The 19,950-nt window shown below is 43.5% G+C and overlaps 1 protein-coding gene across 4 annotated transcripts in view; it reads right to left on the reverse strand.

Moving 5' to 3' along the window:
• Nucleotides 1-959: 959 nt before the first annotated feature.
• Nucleotides 960-19,950, reverse strand: part of CARD11 (caspase recruitment domain family member 11) — a 182,727-nt gene continuing 163,736 nt past the window's right edge. For all 4 annotated transcript variants that reach the window (XM_054041285.1, XM_054041284.1, XM_054041287.1 and 1 more), the window contains exons 16-24: nucleotides 15,076-15,202; nucleotides 13,761-14,001; nucleotides 13,028-13,124; nucleotides 11,829-11,918; nucleotides 10,370-10,502; nucleotides 9,611-9,790; nucleotides 6,714-6,838; nucleotides 5,693-5,808; nucleotides 960-5,152 (exon numbers count right to left, since the gene is read on the reverse strand). In XM_054041285.1, coding sequence (XP_053897260.1) covers nucleotides 4,948-5,152; nucleotides 5,693-5,808; nucleotides 6,714-6,838; nucleotides 9,611-9,790; nucleotides 10,370-10,502; nucleotides 11,829-11,918; nucleotides 13,028-13,124; nucleotides 13,761-14,001; nucleotides 15,076-15,202 — 1,314 coding nt within the window. In that variant the 3' untranslated portion in view covers nucleotides 960-4,947. The remainder of the gene's footprint in view (nucleotides 5,153-5,692; nucleotides 5,809-6,713; nucleotides 6,839-9,610; nucleotides 9,791-10,369; nucleotides 10,503-11,828; nucleotides 11,919-13,027; nucleotides 13,125-13,760; nucleotides 14,002-15,075; nucleotides 15,203-19,950) is intronic.

A 19,950-nucleotide genomic window follows, 5' to 3' on the forward strand; every position in this document is an offset into this window, starting at 1 on the left:
AGCACTTGGTCACTGCAAGAGTCCTCCAACCTCAGGCCATGAAAATGGTCCAGTATAAACGAACATAAATATATAAGTGACGTACAGACATTTCTATAATAGTTGCAGCTGACCTCCATCTAAACTTTGTAGGGAGGAGTCTGCTTTGTGTCAGTTCTCCCTCCCTGGCAAATTGTGCTACCACGGCTGTCTGCTACTGCAGAACAATTGACAGGTTAGCCTCCAGCCAGCATGCTGATGCAAAAGAAAATCAAATACTGTGTAATAAAGTTTGCATGAAATTCTTACATGCAACAATTCCCCACTGTGCTGACCTGTATGATACTGACTTATATAATACAGCATAATTTAAAAGTTGGGCAAAGCAGAATGGAAAGTTGTATTTAGTTTGCTTTTCTTTATTATCATAAATACTGCCCCACATCTAATGACTGTAAACCACTATTAATGTTACTTTAAAGTTATATAAATAAACGTTAATACCCCACCCATGACTTACTGGTACTTTACCAAAAATATAGTAAACAAAGCTTGTTTTGCTAGAGTTGTGTGGGAGCCAGAATTTTTGTGTGTGGGAAATTCCATTATTTTTGAGATATGTTTTCGGTCTAAATTGGAGCAAAACTGAGAATTTCAAAATTTCCTGTGAAATTAAATTTTTGAAAATGTTTTGTTTTGGGTCAATTGAAACATTTCATTTAGATTTCAACTTAAAAAAATGAACATAAAAATGTCAAAACCAAAAATCAAAACATTCCATTCTGAAAATGTCAAAATGGAATGTTTCAACATTATCAAAAGGCTTCATTTTGATGTAATGACATTTCATCGAAATTATCTTCCTTCTGTGGAATGTTTCCATTTTCCACTTTTTGGTGGAAAACCATACCATTTTGAAAATTTTCGACCAGTTCTTCTTTTGCAATTACTTAAGGGTAAAGAAATACATTTTCCAACAGTTCATTTTTCAAAAAGATTTTTATTTCCTGGTTCTGTAAGTGTTCTTGGAGAATAAATAGCTCATCAAGTGACAAGGCAATTACCTTGGATGTTGGAAATCTCACCTTTTCAACTTAAGATTTTGAAGAAAGTTGAGACATTTTCCAACTTCCAATTACAACTTGTATTTTAAGAGTTTGATGTAAACTTTGCTTACTTACTATAGGCCTATACAAATCAGATGCATCTTCAGTAGAGATGGCCTGAGCCAAATCTCCAGATTCAAACCCTGGATTCCAGTTTGAATGTGGTATTGCAGCTTGAATGTTTCTTTAATGGACTGCCTTACTGATATTATTTACTTGTATCGTGGTAGCACCTAGAAGCCCCAATATTGGATCAGGACCCCCATTGTGCTAGGGGCTGTACAAATGAAGAACAAAGAGAAACTCCTTGAGCTAAAGAGCGAACACCCTGACATTTGGGAAAGCTTGGATTCTAATCTGGATTTCAACCCCACACACTCAGGAGAGTTCAGACTGGGATTTTTGGCCCATCTTTATTCTACAATAAATTAAAACCAATTTCCAATTAGTTGTCTGGTGGGCAATTTGCTTAGTTATTGCTCCGAATCCCTTACAAACACTGAATAAATGCTGTCTGCTACCCAAGGATGATTAACAGATTGGCTGTGCTCAAAAGAATGTCTGGGTGACTAAGGGAGGTGGGGTTGGTCATTTGAAAAGATACATCACAAATAAGAACTAGATGAATCAAAAACCTGGAACTGAGCCCCTGCGCCAAGGGTGGATCTCAAACCTATCTCTGGAGCAGGCGGAATCTGAACACAGATGCTGAACCCCCTCAAATTTGGAAAAAACCTCATTCACATTTCAAGCCTGCATGTTTGCATATGTGTCGATACCAGAGGTTAGGTTGCCCCATTACAGAGAGGTGACACTTGGATCAGGATCCAGACCCTCAGCTGGTGTATGTTGTCATGGATAACTCCACTGACTTCAATGAGGCTATGGCAATGTACACGAGTTCTGGCTCTGTCCCTTGAGTTCACATCTGCGGATCGGATGGGGGACAAAGCTTCCAGCCCGTCTCCAGTAATTCAGCCTGGAAAAATGGATGAGGATTCCACGTACTATACAGATTGCCAGACATCTGTGTAAAGCAATTGGGTGTAGTAGAACTGGGAGCTCTGCCTGTTGAGCTACGGATGACTCCACTAGTTCACACCAGCAGACGCTCACAATTCCTTACAATATCAACAGCCTTGGAAATCCCAGCAGGTGCGTTAAGGTGCCAGGAGACTGCATCACTTCCATGGAGTCACTCCTTTTACAAAAAGAATTCGTTCTATCATCTCATCCAACCTCAGTCTCTATTGCCACCTTCCCATAGTCTCTGCATAAAGATGGTTCAACGCTAAGCCTTGCGGTCTCAGGACATTACAAATACCTGGAAAATGCCTGATATTGCCTTCAGCTCTTGTAAGTGACAAATGCCCTCTAGAGAATCATGCAATGTGCTGAGTTCACCAGTTGGTTGTTACCCCCTGCCACAGAATGGTTGCATGGTCATTGCATATGTATACTAATCGCTTCTCGGCTCTATGAGCTGTGGTGCAAGTGTAATCTGTAAAGAATTTGAGGATTACAAACTACTAGTAGTGGTATAATCTCTCTACTCCCCTACACTGCAGAAGAGGGCAGATTCCCAACGTATGGAGTAGGACAGACAACTAACTATTCTCAGAGAAATACTTGCTATGAACAGCTTTTCAAACATTAATGATGTGATGGGCACAGTAGCAGGGAATGAGAGGGAAAATAGGCAATGATTTCTATAAGGTACCATAAGAAAAAAAAAATAAAGTACACCACTGCATGTGTAGGCACAGTCTGGCAAGCTGACCAGGACAGAAAAAAGTGCATCACCGTGGAGAGGTACCCAGCACACAGGAACATCAGAGACACCTTCCAAGGAAAATGCAGTCACTCATCTAGCAACTGTGACAGCGCCAGATGTTTGGCTTGGGCTCTGTGTGCCTTTTTATTACCAGCTGCTGCATGCTGGCCTGAAGCACTGAAACCAGGGACTTTGGATGAGCACAGGAACAATGACAACTTTCAGTGTAGAATCCATCTAAAAAGGGAGGCGAATGGGGAGGCATGGATGACTCAAGGGAAAAGGGACGTAAAGCCACAGGTCACTGTTTCATTTATTCCAGGTCAGCAGTGGTGCACATCATATTATTGGAAGGTTGCTGTGAAAATTAATTTGGTGGTTTCAATCCGGTGCCTAGTGTACAGGCGTAACATTTTCAATAGCACATAGATGACAAAGGCACTTACGTCCCACTGACTGTCAACAGAAGGCAGTGCTTTGAAAATGGGGCCTACGTTCCTAAGTAATTTAGACACTTTTGAAAATTTTACCCCAGATGTCTACAGCTGAGTGTGATACTCACTGGCTTCCATGCTGGCAATCATGGCAGAGGCCAAGGACTGAATGGGTCACGAAAACTGAACTTCCACTAGAGGAAGAACTTCCCCGATCATCCTCTAAAAATGGCCCCTCCTATTCAGAGCAGGCATGTTGGCAGATGGCAGCACAGGGGAAGCATGTAGGTCTCTGGGGTAAATGCAGACATCCAGTTTCCAGGAGTGCACCAAAATTCATCTTCTTTTTTCTTGCCACGTCCCTATTGGAGTCAGCGACTTTTATAGCCTTCTTCCAAAACTCATGATTGTATGCCCGGCTGTCATGAAGATTGGCCTCTCTGAGGTCTACAGATATTTGGTCTATGTACCGAATCTTTGGTCTCCCCTTTTGTCCTCTTCTGTCTACAATCATTGCAAGAGCCATTCTACCGATATAGCTCTCAGGTCTCCATACTGACTTAACCTAACCTTCCTCAACTTGTCTTCAGTTGTGGCAACCCACATTAGGCCCCTTACAACCCCATTACATTTCCTATCATGGAGCATCCAACCATTTGACAATCTCAACATCTTCATGGCGGAGAGCATACTGATCTCCTTTCTGGCCAAGTCTCTGTTCCGTAGATTAAGATGGGTTGAGTTATAGTTTTATACACTCTACCTTTTAACTCCATTGGCATCTTTTTGTCACAGAGAACTGGAGTCAGCTCCCATCGTTTGCACCAAGCAGCTTTAGTATTAAAATATGCTTTTGAAATTCAGGATTGAAGTTGTGGGACTAGTAAAATAACAGTAACAGGGATCAGCTAAGTGAAGCGTGGGCCCATTTGGAAAGGTTTGATTTGCCATTGGGGAGCTGAGAGTTTGCTTTGTTGAGGGTGCCAGGATGGCAAATTGCTAAACAGAACTGAGGTTTAAAAATAAAGGGAAAATAAATTGTCATTTTCATTAATGCCAGAAACAATGGTTATTTTCTTTCCTTCCCACATGACTGCACCTACGTGTACACACAGGGCTGTATAGCTGCTGAGGGTATCAGTTGCAGTGTTTCTGTTGCTACTCGGCACCTTGCAGCTTCTCTAATGGAACATACTCCGCTTCTCACTTTGGACTGGGCGTGGGGCGCGCCCTAGGTTCCATGTCCTTCAGCCTGACCCTGATCCTTTATCTCCCTATAGATTTCACTACTCTGGTCACGTCAGGAGATTAATGAGGTCCATCTTTATACATAATAAATTACCTCAAGCTCTCTCTCAAGATCTTTGGCCTTCTCGTGTGTTAAACAGCTGCCGACTCTGAATGGGGGAATCCGGCGCTATGCTGGTAGCAGCGTTCTCATCCATGTCCTCGCTACCTAGCATCTGTGACACTCACTGTTAAACACACAGCTCTGATTCCATTCGACACACAAATTCTGCCAGCAGAAAGAGTCCCCAGCCAGCAAAGATGAAACAGGAGCGGCCGGCACTGCATCAGAGAATTCTGAAAGCCCCAGCTCCACTTTACTGTGTCCTTTCATTGCCGCTGAGCTCCATTTTATTTGCTGCTATTTTTATAGCTGATCTTCGTCTATCCAGATGGTTTTACGCTGCTCTTCCCCAATCTTCTCCTTGATTATTCGGATGAGATCCTCAATACTGCTCCACATGTCTGCCTCTAGGGGGGCATAAAGGCACGGTAGTGCCTCCAGTTCTTTCTCCTTCTGGCGACACATGCGTAGGAACTCCTCCTCAGTCTCTGGCCTTGGCAACAGCTTCCTGCATCAGATGACCAAGCCGAAAATAAGCAAACTAGGGTTATGTTTAAAGTGAATCCTTACAATCTCCCTCTATCCCAGCAAGAGTTGATATAAAGAAGGGTATAGGAGAGCTAGAAAGTGACAGCTTCTCCGGTCATGTCCTCTCCCACCAAAACTATCATGGAGAACAATGAAGCAGTGCTCATTGTAGGGCAATTATCACTACTCCAGACCCAATCTTTCCCAGTAGGGAACGGCACAGGAGTGCTTAGTATGGGGGAGCACACAGATAGTCCAGTCCAGTGCCATCCTCTTGCAACAAACACTGCCATCAGGAGTGGTGACAGAGGGCTGAATTTGGGGCAACTCATAGCTACTCCAGTGGTCATATTTCCAGGGAGGAGGGGGAGGAGTCATGGGAGGAAATAGAGACATACTGAAGTACTAGATTAGCAAGAAAAAGCTCTTCCCCCTCCCCCCCATGATAAAGTCATTGGACTATAGAGTTATTCAGTGACAAAGACAGAATAGCATATGTTCGAAAGATTTGATATGTTACCTGAACCTCTTGATGTTTTTCTCTGAGACTCTGATAAAGAGAATAATGGGATATATCTTGGCTTTGATTAAATCCTTTGTGCAGCTTATTCCAGCTTCCAGCAGACAATGCTTATTCTAAAAACATAAAGGCATAACAGGGTCATGAGGGAACATCCACAGCACTAATATCTTGTGATACAGACAGACATATCTCAACAGGGTCAGGTGAACTGCTCTTCATTCATCAGACCTGATGTAAAACCTTTACATCAAATGTACATTTCAGGTCCAAACTCCTCCCATGAATTCACAACTAGCCAATCAGACAAAAGCTAATTTTAGTACTCAGTATGAGAGCTCTCCTTTTGCAAAGGTTTAAAAATGAGTGACTCGATCTAAAGATAACGAATAAGCTAAAATACTATAAATAAAAAATAAAGTCAGACATATATTATATATTCACATGCACAGGTGTGGTCTTTGTTCAAAGAAAACATATACTGTAATTACTTCTGAAAAAACAACCAACTTCTCACTTTAATCCTTCTGTTTTTCTCCACCGTGTAACAAATACACTGTATTTGAAGCTATCTCTCTCTTTGACAATGTTATCTTTATACTGCATATCATTGTCTCTCTCTGCATCCCAGTCTATCCTTTTCCTTGTCTAGGTCCCTGTCTCTCTTTTGCATTCACACACAGACAAAACAAAAGGGGGACTGACTAGGGAAGAGTGGGTAGGAAATGAAAGGGTATTTCACTCTATCAAGGTAGGCCATCACAGAGAGAGAGCACAAATGTAAAAGGATATGGCTAAGGATCAAAAAGAAAAGAAAAATAACTGCACAAAGCTAAAGCTATTTGGGGAAAGATAAATAGAAATTTGGGAACAGGATGAGAAAGGGAGAAAAAAGATGTTACTCTGAAAACATAAGCCCTTAATGTGGCAGTTAATTGACCACTTTGTTTATGAAAAGCAACCCGCTCTGTAGACAGATTCACAGACAGCCTAAATACTGGCTACATTCCACAACCCTCACCTTGGCAGTGACGGCCTCAATATTGGCAGGTACAATGCATTCATAGGTGTTTGAATTCTTCTCTCTGGAAAAGATGATAGTCTCTGTCCTTTGCTTCCTTAGGAACTCTTCCTTTGTTACAATATCTGGAGGGGAAGGGGGATGAAAGGAAGGTTAGCGGGTTCACATAATATGTGCACCTAAGAAACTGTCCAGCAGGAATTCAGACAGGACTCTGACGGTACAGTGAAAGAAGACCAAGCGTCTTCTTGAGTGCTGGTCTCATTTCATTCATTTAATTGAACTGAAGCCTCAAATATGGCCTGCACCAGTGAATTTCTGAGCAATCACCACAATACAATCAAGGCACCCAATGACAACAATAAGATGCAGTAAAAACTATACCAACACCTAAAATCAAAGAGCAACTATGTTCCACAGCACCAAATCACAAGGCTGGAATATTACACAGTAGCTGAGACAGCATTTCACACAGTAATAGATTACTATGTCACCACATTATTATTGGTGTTGCCATGGGGCTAAGGGGTCCCAGCCCGTTGTACTAGGTCTTGGACAACCACATAGCAAAAAGATGGTCCCTTCTCCAAAGAGCTTACCCAGCTCTTGTACTCATACTAAATAAACATTGCAAACCAAACTCTACAGCACTGTACAGAGCCTCGGAATCTGAAAATCAATCCGACTAGCAATAGACCAATTTCACTGTCCAAGGTGCATGAAATACAGAATAGTAAACAAACCATACAAATGGCAAAGAGTAAATTAGACTCTTAAAATTACTGTATTTATATCAGTCTAAGTTGTTCATAATAACACAGACCAGGGTACTGGGATTTCAGAACAGATGGTTTTTAACCTAAGACAGGTTTCAGAGTAGCAGCCATGTTAGTCTGTATCCGCAAAAAGAACAGGAGTACTCGTGGCACCTTAGAGACTAACAAATTTATTAGAGCATAAGCTTTCATGGGCTACAGCCCACTTCTTCGGATGCATATAGAATGGAACATATATTGAGGACATATATATACACACATACAGAGAGCATGAACAGGTGGGAGTTGTCTTACCAACTCTGAGAGGCCAATTAAGTAAGAGAAAAAAAGGTTTGAAGTATCATGGTCTGGGGTCATCAGAAGAGGCTGGAGTCACCTGACTGAAGAACTGAAAAGCTATGAAAGAGCTCACAGGGAGACACTCAGAAAGTGTGGGCAGGAGAGGGGAAGAGGATGGACCGGCCAGCCAAAGTTGGCATGGGTGAGCAGGGGGAAAAGGCTCCAGGTTTCAGAACACAAACCATGCACTGCAATGGAAGGATGCTGGATGGCCTCAAGGACTCTGACTCCAGCCCACAGAATGCTCCAGAAATGGTGGAGAAACTAAGGCAGTGCAATGCACATAGGGTTTATTATTTGTGTATAGGGCTGTGTGTCTCCTGCTATTAAGAAAGAGCAATAATGTGTTAGAATCCTGTGCGACGTCTGCATGTGCTATGTGCTACACCTTACCACGTGCCCCCAAGAGGAAACCCAGAAGCCTCAAAACTGCAGGTGGAGATCTGAAAGAGGGTGCGTTTAAGCTATGGCAGGAGTCTGAGGGTGCATTTTGTTTAGTTGCTGTGGAGTGGTTGCAACTTAAGCTGTTGCATCCCCGCTGGATTACTCAGAAGCACTTGAGCTTCAGCCCAAGACCCCACCAATGGGCTAGCTAGCCCAAGCCTACAGTACCAATTAATTCAAGCTAGAGATTAGCGTGTGTGGATGGGAATTGAGTTAGTGGTCACAATCAAGTTATAACCCGAGATAACTGTGCTGTGAAGACATATCCTGAGGGGCCAGCACTGGTTCTAGGGACTAGGCTGTGCAGTCTAAACTCTCGGGAGGGGGTGCCAGATTAAGATCTGTACTCTGAAGGCGTGTTAGGGATCCTAAACTGGGGGAGTGACTGTACTCTGTTCATAGTCTGCTGGCTTAAAACACAAGGGATTCAGCACCTCATAGCTGTCTGGTGAGTGGAACAGAGGTGGCACTATGGAACTATGACAGTAGTGTATCCCAGAGCAATCACAGTACAGCAGGGTTTCTCAAACAGGGGACGCCGCTTGTGTAGGGAAAGTCCCCAGTGGGTCAGGATGGTTTGTTTACCTGCCCCATCTGCAAGTACGGTTGATCACAGCTCCTACTAGCCGCAGGTCACTGCTCTGGGCCAATGGGAGCTGCTGGAAGCAGCGGCCAGTAAGTCCCTCGGCCCGCACCGCTTCCAGCAGCTCCCATTGGCCCGGAGCAGCAATTTGCAGCTAGTGGGAGCCGCGATCGGCCGGACCTGCGGACGGGGCAGGTAAACAAACCGGCCCGGCCCGCCAGGGGCTTTCCCTACACAAGCGGCGACCCCTGTTTGAGAAACCCTGCGGTACAGGATACTGCTTTGAATGATAAACAGTTAACAAGAAAGAGTTTCATTCAAAAACCCAGTCTTTGGAGAAGATCAAATGCAAGATCTTCATGCCCTGGACTGGAAAGAAACCTATAATTGGTTGGAAGGAAGATATTCATCATTATAGCAACAGCTAGACACGAGCTGAGCAAAATGTCACATTACCTAGAGTTAAACACATTAGTACTGACAAAGAGCACTCACAATATGCCAGTCCCTGGAGCGTATCATGGCAACTATAGAACATACACATGTATAACATTCACAGACACAGCACCTCAGGACCATTTATGATGGATATCTCAGACACATTCAGAATGTTCTTACAAACTGTCACAATGCAGGATCCGGAGCTATGCTGGGTGGTGACATGGCTCTGGGAGTCCCCAGCAGCTGGAATGTGTATGCCTACAGTAAAAAGGCTTGCTAAATTTAATACATACTGCAATCTTTTACACATTTACCTGGCTTGCACATGTTGAATTCCAAGGCACCTCCAGAATTGAGAAGCTTCTGCACCAAGGTCTTTGCAAGCATAGTGGGAGTGAAGAGGACCGGGCGCCTCCGGTCACAGTGGATTGGTCGCACCAAACTATAGGGGATCAGACTTAGGCTCTTATTGATTTCACTTTCTGAATCCAAATCTGGATAAAGAGGAGACCGTTTACAATCTAGTTTGTTCTTCACCAGTACTGGGAGAAGGATGTAGAAGAATCACATACATTAGAGAAGGGAATTGCATGGTTGGTCATCTTATCCATCCCTCCATCCAGAGCAGTACAGTCCCCTACAGTATATTCTCCAGTGCAATATCCAGTCTAGTTTTAAATGACTCAAGCAATAGGACCCTTGTCATTTTCCTTGGGAGACTATTTCACAGCTAAATAGACCACTCAGTTAGACATTTTTCCTGATTAACAGCTTAAATTTTCCTTTGTTTAACTCTAATTCACTACTTAGAGTTATACCACCTTGGAGGAAGAACAGGAGAGAACCTAGGAACAGTTGTCAACAAAATAGGACGTTTCAGTCCAGTGGACTTGTTTTCAAGAGCTATCTTCCCCCTGACTCTCCAGAAAATTCCAAGGATTGAGTCACATGCAGAACATAAAAATTAGATATGGAAAAGGCCTAGGACCTGATTGTGCACTGCCTTCCACTTGTGTAGTCATTTAACCTATGTCAAGTGGGCGTAAAATCCTGTCGTGCTGTTATGTCCTTACCTTCCAGTTTATCAGGCAACAGCTTCATTGCTTCCGAAGAGGTCCGGGCCAGACTGGAGGAATAGCCAGTGACAATGCGGACTCGCTCATTGCTGTTCATACGTTTGTATTTGTTTTCAGACCTGCTAACAAACTGAAAGAGCAAACAAAGAGGCTTGACCCCCCACCCATTCTATGGAATTATATTCTTTATTCTTCCACATATTTGTTTGCTCCATGTCCCCTTCCATTATCTACCAGATTTGAATTACCTCTGTGTCTAGCAAAAACAAGGCTACATGTTCACCAACCCTTCCACAGAGATGCTGGCTGAATTCCAGGGCTATTTTAAACAATGTAGATCTGACCTTCAGCTTTTGTTATTCCCTTGTGGAATTCTTTTCCTCTTGTTCTCTCTACTTATGAGTCATGTTCTATTTCTTTCTCAAAACCCTCCGGCATCAACAGAGTTACTACAGATGGACTCACTGGGGAGTAGCATGCCCACTACGAATGTTAGCACAGCAGTTCCAGAAACTACCCATTTCTGTACCCTTACCTTATTGCAGCCCCCAACTTTTAGCTTGTCAGCACTCAACACTTTTTTCCTATAGCAGAATTTAACACCCAACAAAATGCTTCTTTCATACACCATCCACCCAAATATTCACTCCCCCACCTGTGCATTCTCTAACCTTCCCAACCACACCCTTGGGGATTTTTGTTAATAATGTGCTCTTTAGTCTAGCAGAGAAAGGCATAACATGGTCCAATGGCTGGAATCTGAAGCTAGATAAATTCAGACTAGAAATAAGGTGCAAATATTTAAGTGAGAGTAATTAACCATTGGAACAATTTACCAAGGGTCATGGTGGATTCTCCATCACTGACAATTTTTAAATCAAGATTGGATGTTTTTTTAAAAGATCTGCTCTAGGAATTGTCTGGGGGAAGTTCAGTGACCTGTGTTATACAGGAGTTCATACTAGATAATCACAATGGTCTCATCTGACCTTGGAATCTATGAATCATACCATTCACCCACCCATTTGCCATCCTCTCCACAATATCTGCCCCTGCAATTAAAAAACTATTCTCTTCTGGGATTTCATTCTCCTAAGTACCAAGAGAGTTAGTCTGGCCAAGAGAATTTATTGTCATGCTTCAGATGAGGTCCATTTTAGCCCTTCAGAGCAGGGCTGTATGATATATCCAGATTATATTAATAATGGAGATGAGAGTATTAAAAGCTAAAGGTCCTGCATGACAGGGACAGTTAGAAAGTATAAATCAATCAGATTTCTTATATGTTAAAGCTCTTTGTTACAATCATAAGCACTTGGACAATGTCTCCAGCACGGGAAGTTAGACTCTGAGAGAACATGATACCTGAGAATATCACCAAGAGCTATCTGACTCAAAACTCCCAGTGAAAAATCATGCTCTGATGTTTTGTAGAGGAGAATTTTAACTTTATTACCTGTATAATTTGTCCCAAAAGGAAGCTTGCACGGGAGAGGCGAGGGCTGGCTTTGGGGTCATTCTGTGGGTCCTCTGGCTGCAGTGTATTCTGATAAGAATTGTACAGGAAAAGATCAATTTCAGTAAATCGTAGCATCCAAAAACCAAAACAGGCCTTGAGCAGCTATTCGGCTATTTACAGTTAAGGAGATAGGGACTTGTTAGCATTCATAGCCATTACAAAGTTAAGGAGTATTCTGTGCAAATTACAGACCTAGCACTGCCTAGGCTGAGAAACTCTGCTCCTGTTACTACTTCCCCACATGCCTCTCTTCAGAGGAAGTTCTGTGACTGTGTCTGCACTAGAGATTTGACCAGAGGCCATCTGTGCAGTGACTAGTTTACTGTGGGATGGCAGGGCTATTTGCATCCAGTCATGCTTTTATGCCAGTGATTGCCGTCTACCCTGACACTTGATCAGAGGAGACTGGAGGACCATCTGGTGCTTTGCCTTGTTTGAAGTCTAATCCAAATGGTGATTGTAGCATCTCTGCATTATTGGAAGCATTCTTATGTGTGGTCCCAAAGTGTGTTAAAGGAGTGCTAGGTGCACACAAGGTGGCTAATACAGCAGAAAACTAATGTACTAGTGTACATAATAGGAACTCTTGGGGCTAAAGGAATAGACTTAACCCAGTATCACTGTGAGTAGGGCGAAAAGTCTGAAGACTTGATGCACAGAAGATACAGTAATCCCACTTCTCTGCATGGGATATACTTATGGAGGAGACAGATTCTTTGGGCCTGGGACATAGAGAACTCTAAGGGTTAGACGCTTGTTCAACATAGGAGAGAAGAAATTCTGATTATTAGCTCTAAGGACACAGCTTCTTCCCCATGTACGATTGAGGGAAAGACCTTTGGAAGGTTAGAGGTGTGGAAGACTTAAAGAGACTAGAGACCAGGTAGAGTGGATATTAAACATGTGGAGACTTCTCACTGTCAGCATCAGGAGTTAAAATTATACTGGAGCTAGACCCGGAGCAGGAAACACTGTGGGTAAAAGGAATGGAGACACAAGACAGTTATCCACAGAGTGGACCAAAGGAAGCTTACAGACAGTGATTCAAAAAAGGAATGTAACGTAAAGGTGAAGTAGTGAGCAATAAAGAGTGCTGGAGCAATTGGTGTGGAAAGACCCTGGCTGTGGAGACCTACCCGGAGTGCTCGAAGAGTGTTGGATGAACTTTCTGTCTCATCCCTGCTGCCTCTGTGCATCAATCGCTGTAGCTTCACCAGAAAGAGCTGCTGGGCTCTGCAAGAAACAGTGAACATGTGGATCAAGAAGACGCATTTGAGATCATCTAGAGGAATGCAATGGTCAATGTTTGGGAAAAGACTAAAGAGAACGGGGGAGGATAGTTCAGTGGTTTGAGCATTGGCCTACTAAACCCAGAGTTGTGAGTTCAATCCTTGAGGGGGGGCCACTTAGGGATCTGGGACAAAATCAGTACTTGGTCCTGCTAATGAAGGCGGGGGGCTGGACTCAATGACCTTTCAAGGTCCCTTCCAGTTCTAGGAGATAGGATATCTCCATTAATTTAATTTATTTAACAGCAACGAGGAATGGATGAATCACACAGTGAAGACACGGAACAAAATAGTCAGCAGGACTGTGGTACACAGCTGAGGAAAAGGGGGTCTCCATTGTACATCTTCCTATCCTGCTCTCTGAGAAACCCACAGTCTCCTAATAAAATCTGGGGTCTCCCCCTCAGAACCCTTATGCTCACATGCTTATGCTTATGTTGCAACCAAACACCCGTCTTGACCACCAACTCTGAGAGTTGCACCTCCCCCCATTATAGCAGGTACTGATTCACACAACAGTGCTCATATAGTTGCTGCTCATGGTCAGTCACTGTCCTATTTCAGCCTGCATTATGCTCACCTGCTGTAGCTGGGGATGGTCCCCGTTTCCAGGTTCCTGTCAGTGAAAGGGTCAACTCTGGCACACAGCCACTCACACTTCCCCTGGTACATGGTGTCAAGAATATGCACAATCTCATCACACTTCACCGACAGGGAGCAGCAGTCCAGCTGGCTAGAGATGTTCAGATTCAGGCGGATGTGAAATGAGTCCCCTGACGTGATCAATCCTTCATCCAGTTCCGACAGCAGTTTCCTGTAACCTGCAGCAACAAAGGAAGGAGCCAAGCATGGTCAATCTGTGGCCAAGTGCTGCTGTATTCCTAGCTTTCAATGAGTAGACACTGTTGTGGTGGAAGTTCACCGCACTGAAATCCTAGTTTAAATTGACAGGGCACTTCTGAGAGGAAACTCATACTGCTAGAGTGTTAGTTGGAATGGTCTGGGAGCAGCTCACGCTGCAGGTATCACAGTCCATAAGAGATTCCTGTTGTAAGGATACATTTAGGCAACATCATTTCTGGTAGGTTTTATACAAATCATCCATAAAACAGTGAACTTCCCAACAAAGACACAGGCTGAAAAGCTTAAGCTGTTATACTTAATCCTGCAAGTATAACATGAGTTCTACCAGGTGGTCTAATGGCAGGCTATTCGCTTCATTAACAGCTGTAACTAGCACTCCCACAATCTGTAACATGCTTTATCTGCAGCCAAGTGGTGCTCAAAAAAGGGTGATATTCTTTTCTACTTAAACATCAAAGGAAAATCAAAGAAATCACTTTCAGCATGATCTGTACAACTGAATTCCCCTGACCAGGATAAAGAAGGGGCCAACATAGCTACACAAGTAAAAAATGGGTTTTGGAATGCAATTTTTAATCCAAAATACCAAATTATTACTACAAGCCATGATCATTAAAACCAAACTCCATTCAGCCGTTAAAGATAAGATAAAAGTGCAACAGTAATAAACAAAGTAAACTCCAAAGTGTAACTGTTAAATCAGACTTTAGAGGTGTAAAAGAAAACGTAACACACCATGTTACATCACAGAAAATAGTACACAAAAATCATCTGGCACATTGTGATTATTGTCTCCAATGACCCACCCACTAAGCTCTCCAGACTCTTGGGATGACAGATGTATGGGCTATTTCTGCTTTCAGTTACATTGGTATAAATCTGGGGTAATTCTATAGAAACCAATGGATTTACCCCAGGTTTACACCAGTACAACTAAAAGCAGTGTTTGGCTCAGTGAATTCTGATCTAGCAGAGGACGTGCCTTAACTAGAATTCTGGCAATATGTGATGAGCCAAACTTTAGGTCTTACCTTCATGGTTTGATTTATACTGGAGTGTTACTGGTCCACTGCACCTCTGAATTGTCCAGTGTGCTTCTTCCTTTGTGCAGGTATCCAAGGGAACGCTCTGATTTTCCCCTTTGATGCAGCCTTCCAGCTAGATGAAAGAGATACTCTTAGCTGTGAGCTCAGTGTGTGAGACAATTATGCCACCCATTACATTCTGTAGTTTCTTTCTAGATTAAACAACCTGCCTATTTTTGTTAGCAATGCAATTACATTTAAATGATTTGTCTGTAGCTTCTTTTCTCTCCTCTGGAAATTCTAGAAGTTGGTGGAACTGTAACTCCATGATAATCCATGTTTCCCCAGTAGGAGTCACTACTGGGAATGGTATAGGGATGATGGCTTTAGGGTAAGCCAGCAGCTATTCCTTTCCCAGCTTCTCCTATCAAGAGCAGCAATAGGGAAGGGTGTAGCAATGCTGGTGGCGGGGGGAAGCTCATAGTATGTCCAGTTCCTGCAGGAATCATAGTAGGGAATGGTTCACAAGCCAGGGGGCTGAACAAAACCACAGAGCTACCACAATGACCGCTTCTCCAGGCAGAAGTGGCTACTGGGTCTAACAGTTTTAAGGATAACAGCTCATAGACTTGTAGACATTAAGGTCAGAAGGGACCATCATGATTATCTAGTCTGACCTCCTGCACATTGCAGGCTGCAGAACCTCACCCATCCATTCCTGGAATAGACTCCTAGCCTCTGGCTGAGTTACTGGAAGTCCTCAAATCATGGTTTAAAGACTTCAAGTTACAGAGAATTCACCATTTACACAAGTTTAAACCTGCAAGTGATGTGTGCTCCATGCTGCAGAAGGCAGCGAACCCCCCCAGGGATCTCTGCCAAGCTGACCTGGGGGAAAATACCTTCCTGACCCCAAATATAGTGATCACTTAGAACCGGAGCATGTGAGCAAGACCCACCATGCAGACACCTGGGAAAGAATTCTCTGTAGTAACTCAGAGCCCTCCCCATCTAGTATCCCATCTCCAGCCATTGGGGATTTTTGCTACTGCAGTTGCAGATGGGCCACATGCAATTGTAGGCAGTCCCATCATACCATTCCCTCCTTATCAAGCTCAGTCTCGAAGCCAGTTAGGTTTTTACCCCCACTGCTTCCCTTGGTAGGCTGTTCCACAACTTCACTCCTCTGATGGTAAGAAACCTTCACCTAATTTCGAGCCTAAACTTGTTGTTGGCCAGTTTATATCCATTTGTTCTTGTGTTCACATTGGCGCTTAACTTAAATAATTCTTCTCCTTCCCTGACATGTGTCCCTCTGATGTATTCATAGAGAACAATCAGCCTTCTTTTGGTTAGGCTAAACAAGCCAAGCTCTTTGAGTCTCTTCTCATAAGGTAGGTTTTCCATTCCTCAGATCCTCCTAGTAAGCCCTTCTCTGCACCTGTTCCAGTTTTAATTCATCTTTCTTAAACATGGGATATCAAATGTGACATTCCATACCTTGTGGGAGTGTCCTGTAACCCCCATATTCCTCATTTTTATATGATTGTGATCTTACATATAAAGCATGCCTTATAAGGTATCAGGGGAAAGATTATGATCTGCTGAAAGTCATTTCTTTATCCATATATGTATATCATTAATGCATATGAAGTTATGAGAATTGTGTTGTATGGTCGTCACTAAAACATGCCGTAAGTTGGGGAATCAGCCAGATATTAGCTCCCCAGTGGCAACAGCAAGGAAAGTAACCAATGCCTGGGCGGGTGTCAAACAACCCATCAACAACCATTGTCCAGCAAGGGAACTACAATTTAATGACTCACCTGCATGAGGCCACACCAGGGGAATTGCTCAACCTTGCCTGGAGACTCAGTAATGCCCACCAGACATGCCTGGACTTGTGTGTTCCCCAAGCACATGGGACTGAGGTTATAAAACAGAACAGAGCAGGCCCATGCTTCGCCTTTCTCCTGCCCCCACCTATGTTGCAAGCAACCAAGACACTCGGAAGAAGACTGAAGACTCCAAGAGAGGAGACTGGCCCAGATTTAAGGGCCAATCAGTATATTAAGGACTGCAATATCCAATGGGGTGAGAAAAACTGCTTAGTCTAGTTGTTGCCCAGTCTAATAGGATTGAGAGTTTAGCCTGTGCTTATATTTTGTTTCTTTTGGTAACTAACTCTGACTTTTTGCCTATCGCTTATAGTCTCTTAAAATCTATCTTTTGTAGTCAATACATTTGCTTAACTATTTATCTTTACCAGTGAGTTTGCCTGCAGTGTGTGGTAAATTTGCTCAGGTTTTATACAAAGGCTGGTGTATATCTGCTTTCCATTGATGAAGTGGAGAACCAATTAATAAATTTGCACTGCTCATCTTGCGCAGTGCAAAATGGTATATTCCTGAGGTACAGTGCTGGGAGCTGGGGGGATTTGACTCTGGTGCCTTTCTCTGTGTGATTCATGAGTGGCTCTGGGAGCATTCATGCAATCTAGCTAGGTGTTGGGTCTCCACATGCAGTTGTGCTGAGTGATAACAGCCCCTGGAGGGATTTGCTGCTGGTCACTAGCAAAGCATTGTGAGAGGCAACCCAGGCTGGAGAGAGTTCAGGGGGAACAGCGGTCCCACGGTCACAGGCTGCACCCCGGGAATCCCGTCACATCCAGAATTGCACACAATATGCCAGATGAGGTTTCACCAGTGCCTTGTGTAATGGTACAAACACTTCCCTGTCTCTTCTGGAAATACCTCGCCTGATGCATCCTAGGACAACATTTTTCATGGCCGCATCACATTGACAGCTCATAGTCATCCTGTGATCAACCAATACACCCAGATCTTTCTCCTCCTCTGTCTCTTCCAACTGAAAAATCCCCAGGTTATAGCAAAAATTCTTGTTCTTAGTCCCTAAACACATGATCTTGCACTTTGCACTATTAAATTGCATCCCATTTCTATTACCCCAGTTTACAAGGTCATCCAGATCTCCTTGTATGATATTCTGGTCTTCCTCTGTATTGGCTATACCTCCCAAATTTTATTAGCACACTCTCACTTGTGTCAAGATCAGTAATAAAACTGTTAAGTAAGATTGGTCCCAAGACCGACCCCGAGGAACTCCACTAGTAACTTCCCTCCAGCCCGACAGTATGACATGTTGTTGTCTCCCCTTTAACCAGTTCCTTATCCAGCTTTCAACTCTCATATTAATCCCCATCTTCTCCAATTTACCTAATAATTTTCCATGTGGAACTGTATCAAATGCTTTATTGAAATCCAGATAGATTAGATCTACTGCATTTCTCTTGTCTAAAAAGTCAGTTATCTTCTCAAAGAAGGAGATCAGGTTGGTCTGGTAAGATCTACCTTTTGTAAAACCATGTTGTATTTTATCCTGATTACCGTTCACCTCTATATCCTTAACTACTTTCTCTTTCAAAATTTGTTCCAAGACCTTGCGTACAATTGAGGTCAAACTAACAGGCCTGTAGTTTCCTGGATTACTTCCCCCTGCTTTTTAAAAAAATAGGAACGATATTAGCTATTCCTTTCTCCATTGCTGTGTCCATTCTTACTTGATTTTCCTTCCTCTTAATGTTAAAATCAGACATGGAGATTACATGAGCTTCTCCCAACCATCTCCCCCCGAGTTCCTAGTTTAAAGCTCTTTTAATGAGTTGTGCCAACCTCCATCCCAGAAATCTATTTCCCTTCCTACTCAGGTGGAGTCCATCCCATGAGAACGGTCTTTTGTCCACGAATGCCTCCCAATGGTCAAACATCCCAAAGTCCTCCTTATAGCACCACTGCTTGAGCCATCTGTTGATCATCATAACTTTGTCTCGCTTTCATTCTCCTCCTCTAGGGAGGGGCAGAATCCCTCTGAACATCACATGAGCCTCCATTTCCTTATATGTTCCAGTGAGAATCTAGCTGTGTCATTTGTTCCCACATGAAGGATAATCAGTGGATTCTTTTCTGCTTCCATTAGGATCCTCTTCAGCCTCAAGTCCACATCCCATATCTTAGCTTCTGGCAGACAGCATACCCTCTGGTTCAGCTCTGGTGACAGGCGTGTCTGTTCTTCTTAGTAGGGAGTCCCCAATCATGTAGACCTGCCTTTTTCTGGTGATGGTGTAATTCTCTGGCCTTCCTCCTGTTCTTTCTGGCTGCGAGTCCTCTTGTCTTCTATTCTGCCTTACAATCTTCTGCAAGTCATCCTGTATTGTCCTGGGGCTCTGAACTCTGGCTATCTCCATTGACTCTTCCCCTCTTCTTGTAGGATTAGCCACTCTTCTCTTCTTCCTTGCCCTCCCTGCTTCACTTACAGCCTGCTGTGCCCCTTCTTCGTTTTACAACTCAGCAAACCCGTTCCTGAGCTCTATTTCTCCTTCACCAGCCAGGCTTTTACTCAGCCTGGTTCTTATAGTCACATGCTTCCACTGATCACTCTCCTCACCCATCAGGCTCTGCTCTGAGTCCTTTGAGTCCAGCTTGCATCTGCAAGTCTTGGCTTTTCCCTTCAGCCTCCTCTTGCCTTTGCTCCATCATCTGCTCAAATCCCCCTCTGCTCAAACTCCACCATAGTTTCCCCACATCTCCATGCCTCGGATCTTCTCTTCCATCAGCTCTATCAAGTGGAACTTCATACAAAAAAAGTTTTTTCAGGTACCCACTGTAGGATCATGTACATCTAGGGTGACCAGATGTCCCGATTTTATAGGGACAGTCCCGATTTTTGGGTCTTTTTCTTATATAGGCTCCTATTACCCCCCACTCCCTGTCCTGATTTTTCACACTTGTTGTCTGGTCACCCTATGTACATCCCACAGCTTCCACATCTGGTCATCTTCATTGTCTCTTCCATGGCTTGGGT

The sequence above is a fragment of the Malaclemys terrapin genome, chromosome 10, assembly GCF_027887155.1.
Source record: "Malaclemys terrapin pileata isolate rMalTer1 chromosome 10, rMalTer1.hap1, whole genome shotgun sequence".
NCBI lineage: Eukaryota > Metazoa > Chordata > Testudines > Emydidae > Malaclemys > Malaclemys terrapin.